The sequence below is a fragment of the Phyllobates terribilis genome, unplaced genomic scaffold, assembly GCF_046119375.1.
Source record: "Phyllobates terribilis strain yellow unplaced genomic scaffold, ASM4611937v1 Scaffold_11__3_contigs__length_659146591, whole genome shotgun sequence".
Classification (NCBI taxonomy): Eukaryota; Metazoa; Chordata; class Amphibia; order Anura; family Dendrobatidae; genus Phyllobates; species Phyllobates terribilis.
The window spans coordinates 270,302,292-270,323,422 of NW_027362771.1; the positions used below are offsets into that span (position 1 = coordinate 270,302,292).

General features: G+C 39.2%; 1 protein-coding gene across 6 annotated transcripts in view; it reads right to left on the reverse strand.

The window, feature by feature from the left end:
• The window catches only part of PCLO (piccolo presynaptic cytomatrix protein), a 522,320-nt gene that overhangs the window by 164,408 nt on the left and 336,781 nt on the right, over positions 1–21,131 (reverse strand). For all 6 annotated transcript variants that reach the window (XM_073652324.1, XM_073652323.1, XM_073652325.1 and 3 more), the window contains exon 5: positions 298–5,029. In XM_073652324.1, coding sequence (XP_073508425.1) covers positions 298–5,029 — 4,732 coding nt within the window. The remainder of the gene's footprint in view (positions 1–297; positions 5,030–21,131) is intronic.

Genomic DNA, 21,131 nt, shown 5'->3' on the forward strand with positions numbered 1-21,131 from the left:
CTTGATGAAATACATGGGTAAAATTGCATGCAAATCTCCAGTTTAATGATTATTTGGACAAGAAGCAAAATTAAATTTTGAACATGCAGGCACATGCATGAACCAGTGAGCAAAACATACAAATAATAAGAATAAAAAAAAGAAATGAAAATACACCAGTACTCCAAAATATTTTGCCACAATGTGCCAAAAATAATAAAAATAAATTAAAATAAATTAAAAAATGTTACCCAGAAATGAGATGAGGAACACCATAATCACATTTTAAAGAAAAATTTGCTGGCACGTCATACTGACCTGTTGTCATTTTCCCAGATGTCAGGTCTACAGCAATGCCATCAGCTATTCCAACTGGGTAATCAAAAGTATTTTTGCTTTTGTACAAAAAGAGTCCTGCTTCAGCTAAATTTGTATCAGACATAGAAGGTTTCATACCCCCAATACCCCTAAAACCTGAAATTCCTGATCGGTCATATTGATAATGGTCATCTCTATATCCAAAACGATCTTCAGGTAAAGTAGTGGATGCTTGTTGTGAAATGCAACTTCTTCCAAATGGCAATTTGTATACCACATCACAACACACAGCTCTCCTACCTGCAGTTAAGTCCACGGGCTTATCATCTTCTATTATTTCAGTGACAACTGTGGATGCTGCATCATCCACGGTTACCATTGTTCTAAGAAATTTTGTTGTGCTAAGATCCACCACTCCACTGTCTACTGATTCCTGAGAGGTAGAAATATCAGAAGAACCATTTGTTACACTACCAGAGGTAACTTGGAAAGGTTTTGTTGTTAATCCAGCTATCATATGTGCTGGGATACCCAGAGATAAGTTAATTGGCACTTCTACATCCACCGCATATGTTGCATTTTCCGCTTCATATTGTTTGGAAGTTGTCAGTTTTAATGGTTCCTTCATTGAATTTCCCAAGTCAACGAGACTCTCCAAACTTGATGTATAACTTACAGTTGTTGAGCATGTCACAACTGTAATGGATTCTGTGACTAGTAACGAAGGAGAAACTACTGGAGATCCAGTACTAAGGTTTACTATAGCAGGTTGGACAGCACTTATTGGTCGATTCATAGAACTAAATGCAGAAGACTGTCGTTTTCCTTCAGTTGTGGAAGAGAGATCCATGCAACTATCAACTTCAAAATCCTTAACCTTATAATCCATCTTGTTCAAGGTGCGTAGGTCTATTATATCATTAGATTCAGTAGGTTTCCCAACTAGTTTTAACTGAGATTGAGCTGTTACTGTTCTTTCAGTTGGAAAAACATCTGGAATGCAAGTGAATTCCGAGACTGTGCTTTGAGGTAAAGAAACAGTAGTTTTGGCCTCTTCCAGTGTTATTTGTGATAAACTGTGCAGAATATCTGATGCTTGGTTTACTCTCACTTTTTCACTTATACTGAGAGGCGTGTTAGAAAACACTGTTTGTGTTATTTGTGGAACGTGCTCATGGACAGTTGTCTGTAAAGGCCAACATGTTGTGGTGTGAATTGAATCACTTTCAGTTGGGGTACCAGGCTCTGATGGCAAAGTTATGACAACATATGTTTCTTGAGATAGTTTGGATAATCTTGGTGATGATTTATTTGAATGTGGAGAAAGAGGTGATGTTGGAGAAGGTAACTGATAGTCTGTAGATGAAACCAAGTTTAAAGTCATACTAGTAGGTACAGAATGTGCTTGAGTTTTGTGTTGTGCTTGCATTCTTTTTTGCATAGCTACTGCGGATTCATAAGCGACAGGTTTTGTTTCTTTCTGATGTTTCGGGCTTTCAATTGTCCTATGACTGAATATCAATCCAGCTGGAATAGAAGATGGCTTTGGAGGGACAGGTGGAGGTGGAGCATGAGGTCTGGTTGTAGGAGTTGAACTGTTTTTTAATGGATGACCTTCTTGAACTCCTCCACTGTTGTATTCTACTGACGAAGGCTTTGCTTTTGCTGTTGGAATTTTAGGTGCTGGTCTTTTTTTTGAGCTTAAAGCTGGTTTTGGGGTTGCTGTTTTAGGTAATGGTGGTGGTGGTGGAGGAGGGGGTCGAGGAGGAACAAAAGTTTGAGCAGGATCAGTAGAATCAGAATTTTTAAAGAATGACATTACCTTGGATGTAACTGATGGAGCTGATGATATGACTGATTGCAAATTTGGGGCAGCAGTTGTTGCATGTGTAACTGCTGTAGAAGTCACAGTGTGGTTTGTTGATACTATGCATACAGTGGTCATTGGTTGCACATGATTAATTAGAAACCCAGTAACAGCATTTGATGCATCCTTTGAAAGTTCTTTAGTTTTATCTTCTAATGGTACATTACCAGTACTTTCTGTTGACATTGCACACACAGCAGAAGAAATTGGTCCAGTTTGAGCACTTGTAGCTTGTGCAACATCCGGTACTGAAATTATTACATGATCTGTAGTGCATATATCGGTGGTGGTACTGGGTGATGAAGTCTGACTAAGCTGTGTGGCGCTTTGTGTTATAGAATAGACAGATTTTAAAACAGCATCATTATTACAAGAATCATTTGCACTGTATTTGCCATCCATGGAAACTTCAGTGTTTTCAGAAATAGAATAATCAGAGACTTTTCCTACATCATAATCAGAAACCACATCGTCTTCAGGTTCTTCTGCAGTGAAGTGCTGAGTTATTTTAACGTCAGGAATAGACATTGAATTAAGAGAGGATGAGTCCACTGAAGCAGTTAGTATCATATTTTCAGTTTTATATAAATTTACATTCATAGACGATGTAAGCTCAGTTTTCATGTTAAACTCATTTCTATGTTGAGTAGGACTGGACCCTGGTGTTAGCTGCATGTCCTGACTAGTGATAATTTCATAAAAACCAGAAGCATCTTCATGGCATTGCCTGTCATCTGTGTTATCTAAAATAATTATTTCATGGCTTTCTGGGACAATGTAAGAACTTGAAACAATGTCTTCTTGAGGCAGCATAGAATGAAATGTTTCTGATTTGAAGCATTGGCTGTCTGCACTAGCAATAGTCTGAGCAGTATTGGTGTTAATGTCACCAGCTGAATTGTTTTTTATGTCGTGTAATCGTTGGTCAAATATATGATGTTGGCTACTTATTATGTTAGCATCCAAACTTTCATCATAATTCTCTTCAACTAAGGATTCATAGATATAATCTTCAATTAACATCCCTCCATATAAAGGTTCTTTTTCAAAAACTTCTTCTTTTTCCTTGTCACTGTGATATAATTTTGCTTTACATAAAATATCTTCATAAGCTTCCTCTGCACTCTTTAGGGCTTGCTGTCCATTTGTTTTTTCTGTTAAAGCAACATTAGAGGTCACTTCGGTAGGAGAATATAATGATACTGATGTAGGTAACTTATAAACCTTTTGAACTTCTAATATTTTTTCAGGATTAATTTCAAACCCTTCTGGTTCTGACTCAATACTAGGTGAATACTCTGAACATGAAGATCTATGAAGTTCTTCCATTTCAGCTGCTTGACGCAATTCCTCTGTTGGAGAAGCATCTTCAATAGGAGATAAATTGCTTGGAGGTGTCTTTGGTCTCTCTCTCCTTCTCTGTGCTCTAAGTTCATCTTTGTCTTTTTTTGATTTTTTACTAGAACTTTTTCTTTGCTGCTGTTGCTGCTCCAATTCTCTTAGCTTTTCCTGCTCTTTCAAAAGTTCTTCTTCTTCTCTCAATTCTTCCTCTTCAGAAGAGTCTTCAATAGTGGGAAGAACTGGCCCATGAGATCGATGCCTTGCTTTCCTTTGCTGTTTGCTTTCTCCTGATATCTTTTTGTGACTTGAGCTACTGTCACTATCCTCATCCAAGGAGGAAACGGAAGTTGGCGAGGTACCTGGAGTAAAACTAGAAGCATGGAGACTTGATGATCTTTCTTCACGAGACCTGTCTTCTGGAGAATCTGTTAAGCTTTCCATCTCCAACTCTGGTTCTTCATCATAATATAATTTGGTAGAAGGTTTGCTAGTCTCTTCAGTGTAAGTATTAGACATTGTGCTGTTTAGTTCAATAGTTTTAAATCTTCTGAGACCTCCACCAGCACTTAATGAAAGCTCTTCATTTTCTTGACTTTTAGTTTCTCTAAATTTTTGCTCTGGGCTTTCATCAAATGTTTCCTCATCTTCATCCTCTTCATCATCATCATGCCATGAGTGACGTCTAATTCCATCATCATCGTAGCTTGCACTACTTTTTTTAGTTAATCTTTTGCACTTTGTTTGTATTGGTTTTGTTTTAGTTTCTCTTTTCTTATTTTCATTAGCACTTATTTCCTTTAATTTTGTTCTAATAAATTCCTCATCTTCAGAGCCAGATGCATCCTCATCCGCGCTCATTTCAATTATTTGTTTACGGATAAAATCTTCATCATCTCCTGATCCCTGACTATCATCATGTTTAAAGTCATCACTGCTTGATGACCCATTGCTAGTTCTCCTTTTCCTTTGTGGAATTGGTGAATTTTCACTTTCACTACTGTCATCTATTGAATCTTGCCTTTTGCGTACAGTAACATCTTTCGCTTTGCTTATGCCCTCCTTTTGAAATTTTCTGGATGGTAACCCCTTTTTCCCATTTTCTAGTGTCTCTTCTTCCTCTTCCTGAATATCTTCAAGTTCTTCCTCTGAACTGTATGATTCTGGTGTAATTGGCAATATCTTAGTCCTACCTCTATCTTGAGTCTGTCCAGCATATTTCCCATACAAATCATTACTTTTTTTTAACTTTTCATCAGCGAGAACACTTGTTTGGGCTTCCAAGATTGATAAAACTGTACTCTCTAACTTTGCTAAATCTGAAGGACTAGAAGGACTGATTTCATGAGAAAAAGAGTCTTTTTTTGTGGCTTCCTTAATCAAATCTTTTTCATCACTTGGTATTAGACTTGGAATTTCTCCAAGAGAACCAGATATACCATCTGATGAATAGCCTGTATCACTTAGCCCTTGTGGGCTTTTTTGCTGCTGAGAATTTGAAGTATCAGATTTGTCATCTTCCTTCTCCTACAAAACAAAAGAAAAAATATTTTCTTGAACTAAGAATAAAAAACAAACATTTGTAAAAGGCAAATAACATATTACTTATTTTCTCTTAGAAAAATAGATAACCAAAAGCACAAAAGACACTCTAAAGGGCATATTATTCCTAGATAACAATTAATGGGTATACATGAATTTCTTTTATTACTCTGCATTCTATTTTTGGGGAAACAGGATAAACAAAAAAATAAACATTTTAGGACAGTTTTTTTTCTTTACGGCATTTATCATAGGAGACAGGTAATTTCAATATGCTGGTCAGTACTTTCATGGGGATACCCAATTTAGAGTATTTTTATGTTTTAGTAGCATTACACAATAAAGTCACTTAAAAAATTAGTTTTTTTAAAATCATTACTCTATCACGGTACTAATTATGCTGTACAGTGTATCATGTGTGCCTGTTATAAAACTTTAAAAAATAAATTTTTATCAGTATTTTTTAAAATCAATACTTTATCACTGTACTACATATGTCATAAAAACTGCCTGTTCTAATACTAGTGACAAGTAGCCTATTAGACCACGCTTTTGGCAGGACCCAGTAGGCCTCTGGTCACCAAAGAAATCAACCACTTAAATGATGTGGTTGCCATTGACTGCGCCATCTAGGGGGTTACATAGGGAGCATGGCTATCATGGAATGCCTTTAGTTAAACCATGGTTCCTTAATCCACGGCATTCCATGACATACATGGGTATCATACTGTCTTAAGGGGATAAGGCATCATTTGGAAATGATTGCTATGCAATATGTAACACTTGAAAAAAGACAATGCAAGGTTCTATATTGGAAAAAAAATAAACAAGTTTTTAAATGCATACTTGTATTGTTTATAGTAAACAAAAAAAACATTTAGGAACATATAGAAAATAGGAATTTTAGATGTTTTTAACAATATAAAATTGTCAGATACCTGATTCCTTTGCTCACCAAGTGATAGGTTGCCACCAGATGGCGGATCTCTCATAGACAGCACAGGAGCACTCGGTCAACCGAGTGTATGGGAGAGATAGCTGAGATGGCGGCTGGCCAAGCAATTGATGTTGTAATCATATGATGTTCTAATGTGTATGGTGGGCTTTACTCTACCTCCTATACCCATCATCATATCTGAAGGTAGTAGGAGACACAGGCATACCGAGATTCTGATGTAACTACACAAATTCAACTTGGAAACTAGCATCAGAATTGACATATATTACGTGACATACTTAAATTGAAAAAGTTAATCAAATATATCCTTTATCTTAAATCTTTCAAAATGTTGACTTCTGTTTACGCATTCTACTGACCTACTTAATTCTAATATTTCAGTTTCAATGTGCTATATTACTATAATTCTTAAACAATACACCTGCTCCTCCACACCTGCACGTCAAATACACCTCCATAAAAATCTAACGAGCTGATCTGCAGTGCCAGAGATCATAATAGTTGAATAATGATGGTGTCGAGCCTCTACCGATATGCTAGTGATGACCTATTTTATGGATAGGTCATCAATTTCTTTGCACTGCAAAACCCCTTTAAAGGGAATCTGTCAACAGTTTTTTGCTACCTCAACTGAGAGCAGCCTGATGTAGGCAAAGAGAAGCTGAATCCAACGATGTATCACTTAGTTTATTGGGTGCAGCAGTTCTGACACAATCAGAGTTTTAAGATTTAGCAATACAGCAGATCGGAGAAAGCTAACCCCACCTACACCAGGCTCTGTATATACAATGTCCATAGACAGTGAGCTGCCTATCACAGGAGGAGGCGTGTCGGACTAGCATGCACGCGCGGCTGTGTCCCAACAATGACAAGTTCCTGGTGCTAAAACAATCATTGCAAGCAATCAAAACCATGCAGCTTGATAAGAGAGGCATCACTGAAATCTGTGTTTTAACCCCAGTCTTCATATTACATAGCAAAAACCTGCTGACAGATTCCCTTTAATAGTAATTTCACTGGAAAATACACAAACAATATGCATATTAAACTGATAGAAAGTTTCTTTATCATTACTGAAACCAGACTACATCTAAGGCCTCATTCACAGGTCCATGTCTCCAGTATGTGTGGTGGCAGTTTTCACATTTACTGGAGACACTTACACACATAGATGCATTCAAATAAATGGGTCTGCACACATGTCAGTGTGTTTCCACGGACCGTGTCTCCGTGAACAAAACACGCCAACATGTCTATTTTTTACCTGCAGCACAGGCCGCAGAACATCCCACACAAATGTACAATGATGACACACAGATGACATTCGTGTGTCATCAGTGTGACACGTATCAGCGCCTGGGAATCACTGGTATAGTTCTTGCTGTTCCCAGACGCCAGGTGCTTGAGGCAAGTCTCATCATTGTCCCCTGCTGGCGTTGAGATCAGCACCAGCAGGGGACAATGTTGAGAGTTTTATTCAGCCCCCGTTAAATACATCAAAAGTAAAAATAAGAATAAAAAATCACAATATCCCTCAACTGTCTGAAGTTAAAAGAATCCATAATGTCTCACGCCGTAAACCATCTGTGCGACATTTGCTCATCACCATGAGCGGTGGCTGAGTTCACCTCAGTTCAGGTGCCCACTCTGGCTGCATTGAGTCATTCTCCTTAGCTCTTCAGTATGAGCGATCGCCTCAAGCCACCACTTATTGTGATGAACAAATGTCGCACAGATGGATTACAGCGTGGGACACTATGAATTATTTTAACTTCAGACAGGTGAGGGATATTGTGTTCTTTTTTATTATTTTTAAAAAATGATATATTCAGTGGGGACTGAATACAACTCTCAACATTGTCCCGTGCTAGTGCTGATCTCAGCGCGAGCAGGGGACAATGATGAGACTTGCCTCAAGCACCTGGCGCCTGGGAACAGCACGAACTGTACTGCTGTTTCCCAGGCGCTGGTACATGTGATACTGATGCAGCACATGGGCGGCGCACGGTTGCCACATGTATACCACCCAAGGACACACAAACACTGATATCTCCAATACCATTTTTTCCAGTAACGGAAATATCAGGACGTGTGAAGGAGGCCTTAAGAAGATGCTTACTATAAATTAGTAAATATGCATACCCAAACAGAAAAAATGTATCTTATGCAAATATTCAATATTCACAATCCAATAGCAGGTGACAGTTTGCAAAATAACTCGAATTTTAGATTCTGTACTCTACTTGTTTGAGAGTTTAATATTGACGCAATGAGGAATTCTGTATATACAGTTTAATTTGTTTTTACCAGAAGTGTAAAAAAGATGAAAAACAGTTTTTGATTTCATTGTTCAGTGTAAAGATAAAATTTTTTTGAATTTCAGGGCAAAAACCTGAGGCTGCGCTAATACCTAAAGAAGTGAAGAAGAGAGGCAGGCATATGTAGAATATTGAGGGTGCAAAGTCAGATTATTTGGCACGCGATAAGGCAAAGTGCCTTATAAAATTATAAACACAAGATCAGACACCGCTCACAAGTAGAAACTCCTTTATCGGTTTACATTATGCACTTTACACTATTGGGAAGATGAAAGCACCATTATCAGTACTGAGTATTGAATTTATCCTGGAAATTGTGCCAGTTTACTGACTTAAAGGGAATCTGTCAGCAGTTTTCAGCTATGTAATGTGACAGCAGCATGAGGTTGGGGCAGAGACTCTGATTCACTTAGTTTACTGGGTAGTAGAGTCACGGTTTTCTCTGATGCAGATCTACCAGAGCTCAGTTATTGAGCTATGTATAATCCCACACCACAGCTTTCTGTGTGCATTGTATAGTGACTGAGAGTTGCTAATAAGTGTGGGGGCGTTGTTAGACTAGGAAGCACAAGGCCAGTTGATAATCTCTTGCTGATAAAACACTGATTGCATTGAAATAGCAAAAGACAGCCAAGTGACACATCACTGTAATCAGGGTCTCTGCCCGTACATTATGGTGCTCTCAGATTACATAGCAAAAACCTGCTGACATATTCCCTTTAGAAGAGTTGCAAACTTTGTTGCATGCAATTTTTGCTCATGAACTTGCTACTTTTTGCTATTTTATGCTAGTCTTGCTAATTTTAAAAAAGTGTGCCTAATCGTTATGTATGCAAATTAAGTTTAAAGGGGTTTCCATTTGCGGGTGGCCCATGAAAAAGTAGCCAGCTTCCAATTCCAATGCCACTCTCTTTGGAAGAGGCTGTAGCATCTTGCTACAGTACAGACCAAAAGTTTGGACACACCTTCTCATTTAAAGATTTTTCTGTATTTTCAAGACTCTGAAAATTGTACATTCACACTGAAGGCATCAAAACTATGAATTAACACATGTGGAATTATATACTTAACAAAAAAGTGTGAAACAACTGAAAATATGTCTTATATTCTAGGTTCTTCAAAGTAGCCACCTTTTGCTTTGATGACTGCTTTGCATACTCTTGGCATTCTCTTGATGAGCTTCAAGAGGTAGTCACCGGAAATGGTTTTCACTTCACAGGTGTGCCCTGTAAGGTTTAATAAGTGGGATTTCTTGCCTTATAAATGGGGTTGGGACCATCAGTTGTGTTGTGCAGAAGTCTGGTGGATACACAGCTGATAGTCCTACTGAATAGACTGTTAGAATCTGTATTATGGCAAGAAAAAAGCAGCTAAGTAAAGAAAAACGAGTGGCCATCAATACTTTTAGAAATGAAGTTCAGTCAGTCTGAAAAATTGGGCAAACTTTGAAAGTGTCCCCAAGTGCAGTTCAAAAAACCATCAAGCGCTACAAAGAAACTGGCTCACATGAGGACCACCCCAGGAAAGGAAGACCAAGAGTCACCTCTGCTTCTGAGGATAAGTTTATCCGAGTCACCAGCCTCAGAAATCGCAGGTTAACAGCAGCTCAAATTAGAGACCAGGTCAATTTTTCAACAGGACAATGACCCCAAACACACCTCCAGGCTGTGTAAGGGCTATTTGACCAAGAAGGAGAGTGATGGGGTGCTACGCCAGATGACCTGGCCTCCACAGTCACCAGACCTGAACCCAATCGAGATGGTTTGGGGTGAGCTGGACCGCAGAGTGAAGGCAAAAGGGCCAACAAGTGCTAAGCATCTCTGGGAACTCCTTCAAGATTGTTGGAAGACCATTTCCGGTGACTACCTCTTGAAGCTCATCAAGAGAATGCCAAGAGTGTGCAAAGCAGTCATCAAAGCAAAAGGTGGCTACTTTGAAGAACCTAGAATATAAGACATATTTTCAGTTGTTTCACACTTTTCTGTTAACTATATAATTCCACATGTGTTAATTCATAGTTTTGATGCCTTCAGTGTGAATGTACAATTTTCATAGTCATGAAAATACAGAAAAACCTTTAAATGAGAAGGTGTGTCCAAACTTTTGGTCTATACTGTATGTCCCAACAAATGAAAACCATTGACTTTGCAAGAAACTTTTATTACTTGAGCTTCTTCTCTGAGCACATCTTGCAGTGGGCCATGTGATGTATTGTTTATGTGCAGTTCCTGCTTCCTATGCCGCTTTGTCTGGTCCACGTCTCTTCTGGATACAGATAAAAGTGGAGGAACGCATGACAGTCCTTCTTCTGAAGGCAGCACAGTATTGATCTGATTGATGGTTTGTGTGAGCAAGAGGGGCGAATCAGATGGAACAGAGCAGGAGGAAGGCACAGCACATCATTAACACACCATGTAACCTGCTGCAAAATGAGCTCAGAAAAGAATATTGCATAGTGGATCGCATTGACTATGTAGAATCTTTGAAAACAGGTCAAGTAGTGGTAAATCCCTTTTAGCCAGATTAACAAAAAGTGACAAAAAAGTCACAAATAAAGATGTGAAGTCAATTCAGTAAGATGTTATATTAAAAGTGGAAATTCAGCTATAGACACTATGGTTATATCTAAATATTGGCCACATTTTTTAAACATCGTTCAACACTGAGAAATTTGGTGCACAAAAAGACCACACAGCCAAATGACTTCCAAAACTGACTTAAAAAATCCTTTCATGAAAAATTCCCCTGAATCTCTACCTTAACTTGACCATACACGTATGATAATGACTGTGCATGGGATATATTGTACGAAAGATCCCATCCAGCAACATCAAAGATATATCTGATCAAACAGTCAGTTAAAAAAGTACCACAACCGCAGCCAAAGTCATCTATTCTGGAAGATCACATTTTTGACAGAATCAGTCATTGTGAATGATGACATAAGATTTTCAAATGACGATTAGCAAATATAGACAAAATTGGCCAATTTTGCTGACTGTTATCATATACTCTTCTTAATAGGACCCTAACAGCTTCCTTAGGCCCCCAAACCGCCACCATGTATTTATTGCTATCGTTATACCGCTTCTAACAAGCTCTTTCTATTGTTATCGCTGGCTCTGTGAATCTCGCAGCTGCCTCCTTGGGCATACGCAGTGGTCCGATGAAGCTGAGGTGCGTACATCTGGCTTATTGCACACTGTCATGGAGGCAAAAATTTACTAAGAGCTGGCATTCTTGCAAATCATGTTGTTCACACCCACAGGGGCGTAATAACATGATTAGTGGTCTGACAAGTCTGGGGAAAACAAGGCCCCCAAGACTAGTCACCCACTAATTAGCATAACATTGTTTTTTTGGCATATGAAGTAACAAGACAATAAAAAGGCTTCAGCTCAATGAAGGAAGTAAGGGATAATAACATCTGCAAGGAGTTTGTATGTTCTCTCCGTGTTTGCATGGGTTTTCTCCGGGTTCTCCGGTTTCCTCCCACACTCCAAGGACATACTGATTGGGAATGTAGATTGTGAGCCCCAATGGGGACAGTGATGATAAGGTCTGTAAAGTGTTGTGGAATTAATGGCACTATATACAGTGGGAAAATATTCAGACCCTTTTAAATTTTTCACTCTCTGTTTCATTGCAGCCATTTGGTAAATTCTAAAAAGTTCATTTTTTTTCTCATTAAAGTACACTCTGCATCATATCTTCACTGAAAAAAAAACAGAAATGTAGAAATTTTTCCAAATTTATTAAAAAAGAAAAACTGAAATATCACATAATCATAAGTATTCAGACCCTTTGCTCAGTATTGAGTAGAAGCACCCTTTTGAGCTAGTACAGCCATGAGTCTTCTTGGGAATGATGCAACAAGTTTTTCACGCATGGATTTGGTGATCCTCTGCCATTCTTCCCTGCAGATCCTCTCCAGTTCCGTCAGGTTGGATGGTGAATGTCGGTAGACAGCCATTTTCACGTCTCTCCAGAGATGATCAATTAGGTTTAGGTCAAGGCTCTGGCTGGGCCAGTTAAGAATGATCTAAAGCTATCAATTTTATTCTGATGCTTTTAAAAAAATACCAAAAACCCATGTGATGAGAAGATTAAAAAGTATGTCACTGTATTCAATCAAACCAATATCCCTCAGGGACTATTTTCAGATCAGAGATAGTAAAAATAGATAACTAGATATGGGCCAAAAGGGTCTTATACACAATAAGATTTGACACACTTTTTAACCTTCTCATCACATGGGTTTTTGGTATTTTTTTAAAAGAATCAGAATAAAATTGATAGTTTTAGAGGTTTTTCATGCTTACACACAATTTTGGTCACCTCTACTCCAATAGTGTTTTGGTACTGCCAGTTAAGAATGGTCACAGAGTTGTTCTGAACTCCTTTGTTATTTTAGCTGTGTGCTTAGGGTCATTGTCTTGTTGAAAGGCGAACTTTTGGCCAAGTCTGAGGTCCAGAGCACTCTGGAAGAGGTTTTCATCCAGGATATCTCTGTACTTGGCCGCATTCACGTTTCCTTCAATTGCAACCAGTCCTCCTGTCCCTGCAGCTGAAAACCACCATAGCATGATGCTACCACCACCATGCTTCACTGTTGGGATTGTATTGGGCAGGTGATGAGCAGTGCCTGTTTTTCACCACTCATACCGCTTAGAATTATCACGAAAAAGTTCTATCTTCGTCTCATCAGACCAGAGAATCATATTTCTCATAGTTTGGGAGTCCTTCATGTGTTTTTGAGCAAACTCTATGCGGGCTTTCATATGTCTTGCACTGAGGAGAGACTTCCGTCGGAGGGCTGCAGTGATAGTTGACTTTGTGGAACTTTCTCCCATCTCCCTACTGCATCTCTGGAGCTCAGCCACAGTGATCTTGGGGTTCTTCTTTACCTTTCTCACCAAGGATCTTCTCCCACGATTGCTCAGTTTGGGTGCACGGCCAGGTCTAGGAAGACTTCTGGTGGTGCCAAACGTCTTTCATTTAAGGATTATGGAGGCCACTGTGCTCTTAGGTACCTTGAGTAATGCAGAAGTTCTTTTATACCCTTGGCCAGATCTGTACCTTGGCACAATTCTGTCTCTGAGCTCCTTGGGCAGTTCCTTTGAGCTCATGATTCTCATTTGGTCTGACATGAACTGTGAGCTGTGAGGTTTTATATAGACAGGTGTGTGCCTTTCCAAATCAGGTCCTATCAGTTTAATTAAACACAGCTGGACTCCAATGAAGGAGTAGAACCATCTCAAGGAGGATCACAAGGAAATGGACAGCATGTGACTTAAATATGAGTGTCTGAGCAAAGGGTCTGAATACTTATGACCATGTGATATTTCAGTTTTTCTTTTTTAATAAATTTGGAAAAATTTCTACATTTCTGGTTTATTCCAGTCAAGATGGGGTGCAGAGTTTACTTTAATGTGAAAAAAATTAACTTTTTAGAATTTACCAAATGGCTGCAATGAAACAAAGAGTGAAAAATTTAAAGGGGTCTGAATATTTTCCGTACCCACTGTAAGTGAGTAAATAAATAACAATAAATATTTCTCACCGATGAAACAAAAAGCATTGATTTGTATACAGTAAAGACCAAAAGTTTGGACACACCTTGTCATTTAAAATTTTTTCTGTATTTTCATGACTTTGAAAATCGTACATTCACACTGAAGGCATCAAAACTATGAATTAACACATGTGGAATTATATACTTAACAAAAAAGTGTGAAACAACTGAAAATATGTCTTATATTCTAGGTTCTTCAAAGTAGCCACCTTTTGCTTTGATGACTGCTTTGCACACTCTTGGCATTCTCTTGATGAGCTTCAAGAGGTAGTCACCGGAAATATTTTTCACTTCACAGGTGTGCCCTGTCCGGTTTAATAAGTGGGATTTCTTGCCTTATAAATGGGGTTGGGACCATCAGTTGTGTTGTGCAGAAGTCTGGTGGATACACAGCTGATAGTCCTACTGAATAGACTGTTAGAATCTGTATTATGGCAAGAAAAAAGCAGCTAAGTAAAGAAAAACGAGTGGCCATCAATACTTTTAGAAATGAAGTTCAGTCAGTCTGAAAAATTGGGCAAACTTTGAAAGTGTCCCCAAGTGCAGTTGCAAAAACCATCAAGCAATACAAGGAAATTGGCTCACATGAGGACCGCCCCAGGAAAGGAAGACCAAGAGTCACCTCTGCTTCTGAGGATAAGTTTATCCGAGTCACCAGCCTCAGAAATCGCAGGTTAACAGCAGCTCAGATTAGAGACCAGGTAAATGCCACACAGAGTTCTGGCAGCAGACACATCTCTTCAACAACTGTTAAAAGGAGACTTTGTGTAGCAGGCCTTCATGGTAAAATAGCTGCTAGGAAACCACTGCTAAGGAAAGGTAATAAGCAGAAGAGACATGTTTGGGCTAAAGAACACAAGGAATGGACATTAGACCAGTGGAAATCTGTGCTTTAGTCTGATGTGTCCAAATTTGAGATCTTTGGTTCCAACCACCGTGTCTTTGTGCGACGCAGAAAAGGTGAACGGATGGACTCTACATGCCTGGTTCCCACCGTGAAGCATGGAAGAGAAGGTGTGATGGTGTCGGGGTGCTTTGCTGGTGACACTGTTGGGGATTTATTAAAAATTGAAGGCATACTGAACCAGCACGGCTACCACAGCATCTTGCAGCGTCATGCTATTCCATCCGGTTTGCATTTAGTTGGACCATCATTTATTTTTCAACAGGACAATGACCCCAAACACACCTCCAGGCTGTGTAAGGGCTATTTGACCAAGGAGGAGAGTGATGGGGTGCTACGCCAGATGACCTGGCCTCCACAGTCACCAGACCTGAACCCAATCGAGATGGTTTGGGGTGAGCTGGACCGCAGAGTGAAGGCAAAAGGGCCAACAAGTGCTAAGCATCTCTGGGAACTCCTTCAAGCTTGTTGGAAGACCATTTCCGGTGACTATCTCTTGAAGCTCATCAAGAGATTGCCAAGAGTGTGCAAAGCAGTCATCAAAGCAAAAGGTGGCTACTTTGAAGAACCTAGGATATAAGACATATTTTCAGTTGTTTCATACCTTTTTGTTAAGTATATAATTCCACATGTGTTAATTCATAGTTTTGATGCCTTCAGTGTGAATGTACAATTTTCATAGTCATGAAAATACAGAAAAATCTTTAAATGAGAAGGTGTGTCCAAACTTTTGGTCTATACTGTATGTCCCAACAAATGAAAACCATTGCCTTTGCAAGAAACTTTTGTTACTTGAGCTTCTTCTCTGAGCACATCTTGCAGTGGGCCATGTGATGTATTGTTTATGTGCAGTTCCTGCTTCCTATGCCGGTTTGTCTGGTCCACGTCTCTTCTGGATACAGATAAAAGTGGAGGAACGCATGACAGTCCTTCTTCTGAAGGCAGCACAGTATTGATCTGATTGATGGTTTGTGTGAGCAAGAGGGGCGAATCAGATGGAACAGAGTAGGAGGAAGGCACAGCACATCATTAACACACCATGTAACCTGCTGCAAAATGAGCTCAGAAAAGAATATTGCATAGTGGATCGCATTGACTATTTAGAATCTTTGAAAACAGGTCAAGTAGTGGTAAATCCCTTTTAGCCAGATTAACAAAAAGTGACAAAAAAGTCACAAATAAAGATGTGAAGTCAATTCAGTAAGATGTTATATTAAAAGTGGAAAATCAGCTATAGACACTATGGTTATATCTAAATATTGGCCACATTTTTTAAACATCGTTCAACACTGAGAAATTTGGTGCACAAAAAGACCACACAGCCAAATGACTTCCAAAACTGACTTAAAAAATCCTTTCATGAAAAATTCCCCTGAATCTCTACCTTAACTTGACCATACACGTATGATAATGACTGTGCATGGGATATATTGTACGAAAGATCCCATCCAGCAACATCAAAGATATATCTGATCAAACAGTCAGTTAAAAAAGTACCACAACCGCAGCCAAAGTCATCTATTCTGGAAGATCACATTTTTGACAGAATCAGTCATTGTGAATGATGACATAAGATTTTCAAATGACGGTTAGCAAATATAGACAAAATTGGCCAATTTTGCTGACTGTTATCATATACTCTTCTTAATAGGACCCTAACAGCTTCCTTAGGCCCCCAAACCGCCACCATGTATTTATTGCTATCGTTATACCGCTTCTAACAAGCTCTTTCTATTGTTATCGCTGGCTCTGTGAATCTCGCAGCTGCCTCCTTGGGCATGCGCAGTGGTCCGATGAAGCTGAGGTGCGTACATCTGGCTTATTGCACACTGTCATGGAGGCAAAAATTTACTAAGAGCTGGCATTCTTGCAAATCATGTTATTCACACCCACAGGGGCGCAATAACATGATTAGTGGTCTGACAAGTCTGGGGAAAACAAGGCCCCCAAGACTAGTCACCCACTAATTAGCATAACATTGTTTTTTTGGCATATGAAGTAACAAGACAATAAAAAGGCTTCAGCTCAATGAAGGAAGTAAGGGATAATAACATCTGCAAGGAGTTTGTATGTTCTCTCCGTGTTTGCATGGGTTTTGTCCGGGTTCTCCGTTTTCCTCCCACACTCCAAGGACATACTGATTGGGAATGTAGATTGTGAGCCCCAATGGGGACAGTGATGATAAGGTCTGTAAAGTGTTGTGGAATTAATGGCACTATATACAGTGGGAAAGTATTCAGACCCTTTTAAATTTTTCACTCTCTGTTTCATTGCAGCCATTTGGTAAATTCTAAAAAGTTCATTTTTTTTCTCATTAAAGTACACTCTGCATCATATCTTCACTGAAAAAAAAACAGAAATGTAGAAATTTTTCCAAATTTATTAAAAAAGAAAAACTGAAATATCACATAATCATAAGTATTCAGACCCTTTGCTCAGTATTGAGTAGAAGCACCCTTTTGAGCTAGTACAGCCATGAGTCTTCTTGGGAATGATGCAACAAGTTTTTCACGCATGGATTTGGGGATCCTCTGCCATTCTTCCCTGCAGATCCTCTCCAGTTCCGTCAGGTTGGATGGTGAATGTCGGTAGACAGCCATTTTCAGGTCTCTCCAGAGATGATCAATTAGGTTTAGGTCAAGGCTCTGGCTGGGCCAGTTAAGAATGATCTAAAGCTATCAATTTTATTCTGATGCTTTTAAAAAAATACCAAAAACCCATGTGATGAGAAGATTAAAAAGTATGTCACTGTATTCAATCAAACCAATATCCCTCAGGGACTATTTTCAGATCAGAGATAGTAAAAATAGATAACTAGATATGGGCCAAAAGGGTCTTATACACAATAAGATTTGACACACTTTTTAACCTTCTCATCACATGGGTTTTTGGTATTTTTTTAAAAGAATCAGAATAAAATTGATAGTTTTAGAGGTTTTTCATGCTTACACACAATTTTGGTCACCTCTACTCCAATAGTGTTTTGGTACTGCCAGTTAAGAATGGTCACAGAGTTGTTCTGAACTCCTTTGTTATTTTAGCTGTGTGCTTAGGGTCATTGTCTTGTTGAAAGGCGAACTTTTGGCCAAGTCTGAGGTCCAGAGCACTCTGGAAGAGGTTTTCATCCAGGATATCTCTGTACTTGGCCGCATTCACGTTTCCTTCAATTGCAACCAGTCCTCCTGTCCCTGCAGCTGAAAACCACCATAGCATGATGCTACCACCACCATGCTTCACTGTTGGGATTGTATTGGGCAGGTGATGAGCAGTGCCTGTTTTTCACCACTCATACCGCTTAGAATTATCACGAAAAAGTTCTATCTTCGTCTCATCAGACCAGAGAATCATATTTCTCATAGTTTGGGAGTCCTTCATGTGTTTTTGAGCAAACTCTATGCGGGCTTTCATATGTCTTGCACTGAGGAGAGACTTCCGTCGGAGGGCTGCAGTGATAGTTGACTTTGTGGAACTTTCTCCCATCTCCCTACTGCATCTCTGGAGCTCAGCCACAGTGATCTTGGGGTTCTTCTTTACCTTTCTCACCAAGGATCTTCTCCCACGATTGCTCAGTTTGGGTGCACGGCCAGGTCTAGGAAGACTTCTGGTGGTGCCAAACGTCTTTCATTTAAGGATTATGGAGGCCACTGTGCTCTTAGGTACCTTGAGTAATGCAGAAGTTCTTTTATACCCTTGGCCAGATCTGTACCTTGGCACAATTCTGTCTCTGAGCTCCTTGGGCAGTTCCTTTGAGCTCATGATTCTCATTTGGTCTGACATGAACTGTGAGCTGTGAGGTTTTATATAGACAGGTGTGTGCCTTTCCAAATCAGGTCCTATCAGTTTAATTAAACACAGCTGGACTCCAATGAAGGAGTAGAACCATCTCAAGGAGGATCACAAGGAAATGGACAGCATGTGACTTAAATATGAGTGTCTGAGCAAAGGGTCTGAATACTTATGACCATGTGATATTTCAGTTTTTCTTTTTTAATAAATTTGGAAAAATTTCTACATTTCTGGTTTATTCCAGTCAAGATGGGGTGCAGAGTTTACCTTAATGTGAAAAAAAATTACTTTTTAGAATTTACCAAATGGCTGCAATGAAACAAAGAGTGAAAAATTTAAAGGGGTCTGAATATTTTCCGTACCCACTGTAAGTGAGTAAATAAATAACAATAAATATTTCTCACCGATGAAACAAAAAGCATTGATTTGTATACAGTAAAGACCAAAAGTTTGGACACACCTTGTCATTTAAAATTTTTTCTGTATTTTCATGACTTTGAAAATTGTACATTCACACTGAAGGCATCAAAACTATGAATTAACACATGTGGAATTATATACTTAACAAAAAAGTGTGAAACAACTGAAAATATGTCTTATATTCTAGGTTCTTCAAAGTAGCCACCTTTTGCTTTGATGACTGCTTTGCACACTCTTGGCATTCTCTTGATGAGCTTCAAGAGGTAGTCACCGGAAATATTTTTCACTTCACAGGTGTGCCCTGTCCGGTTTAATAAGTGGGATTTCTTGCCTTATAAATGGGGTTGGGACCATCAGTTGTGTTGTGCAGAAGTCTGGTGGATACACAGCTGATAGTCCTACTGAATAGACTGTTAGAATCTGTATTATGGCAAGAAAAAAGCAGCTAAGTAAAGAAAAACGAGTGGCCATCAATACTTTTAGAAATGAAGTTCAGTCAGTCTGAAAAATTGGGCAAACTTTGAAAGTGTCCCCAAGTGCAGTTGCAAAAGCCATCAAGCAATACAAGGAAATTGGCTCACATGAGGACCGCCCCAGGAAAGGAAGACCAAGAGTCACCTCTGCTTCTGAGGATAAGTTTATCCGAGTCACCAGCCTCAGAAATCGCAGGTTAACAGCAGCTCAGATTAGAGACCAGGTAAATGCCACACAGAGTTCTGGCAGCAGACACATCTCTTCAACTGTTAAAAGGAGACTTTGTGTAGCAGGCCTTCATGGTAAAATAGCTGCTAGGAAACCACTGCTAAGGAAAGGTAATAATCAGAAGAGACTTGTTTGGGCTAAAGAACACAAGGAATGGACATTAGACCAGTGGAAATCTGTGCTTTAGTCTGATGAGTCCAAATTTGAGATCTTTGGTTCCAACCACCGTGTCTTTGTGCGACGCAGAAAAGGTGAACGGATGGACTCTACATGCCTGGTTCCCACCGTGAAGAATGGAGGAGAAGGTGTGATGGTGTCGGGGTGCTTTGCTGGTGACACTGTTGGGGATTTATTAAAAATTGAAGGCATACTGAACCAGCACGGCTACCACAGCATCTTGCAGCGTCATGCTGTTCCATCCGGTTTGCATTTAGTTGGACCATCATTTATTTTTCAACAGGACAATGACCCCAAACACACCTCCAGGCTGTGTAAGGGCTATTTGACCAAGGAGGAGAGTGATAGGGTGCTACGCCAGATGACCTGGCCTCCACAGTCACCAGACCTGAACCCAATCGAGATGGTTTGGGGTGAACTGGACCGCAGAGTGAAGGCAAAAGGGCCAACAAGTGCTAAGCATCTCTGGGAACTCCTTCAAGCTTGTTGGAAGACCATTTCCGGTGACTATCTCTTGAAGTTCATCAAGAGATTGCCAAGAGTGTGCAAAGCAGTCATCAAAGCAAAAGGTGGCTACTTTGAAGAACCTAGGATATAAGACATATTTTCAGTTGTTTCATACCTTTTTGTTAAGTATATAATTCCACATGTGTTAATACATAGTTTTGATGCCTTCAGTGTGAATGTACAATTTTCATAGTCATGAAAATACAGAAAAATCTTTAAATGAGAAGGTGTGTCTAAATGTTTGGTCTGTACTGTATATTTATTTTTCTCTGGATTTGAGCATCACTAATATAAACATTTTTATTTTGTTCCTGTTTGAAGCTAGCCAGCCTAGGTACATACGGTTCATAAACCTAATCACTACCCAGGGCTGACCTGTTTTCAATGTGTTGCTGGATTGTTAGAAAGGGTATAAAGATAGCAATAAATTCATGGTGGCAGTTTGGGGGCCTGTGGAAGCTGTCAGGATCTTTAATTATTGAAGTTGCAACACCAAGGAAGAAAGGCCAAAGAATTATAGAAATCACTTGATAAATAGACACGTTAATTATATAAAAATGATTAAAAATGGAAACAAAATTAATCAAAATATCTTGATTTATTCAGTATCGAATAGGAGCATACAGACACTTACACCTCTTGACATGCTATAAATAAGGTTATTAATGGTTATCTGAGGAGCTTTCTGCTAAGGTGAATACTCTTGGGCAAAGAAATCATACAGATCTGCTGCTGGCAGC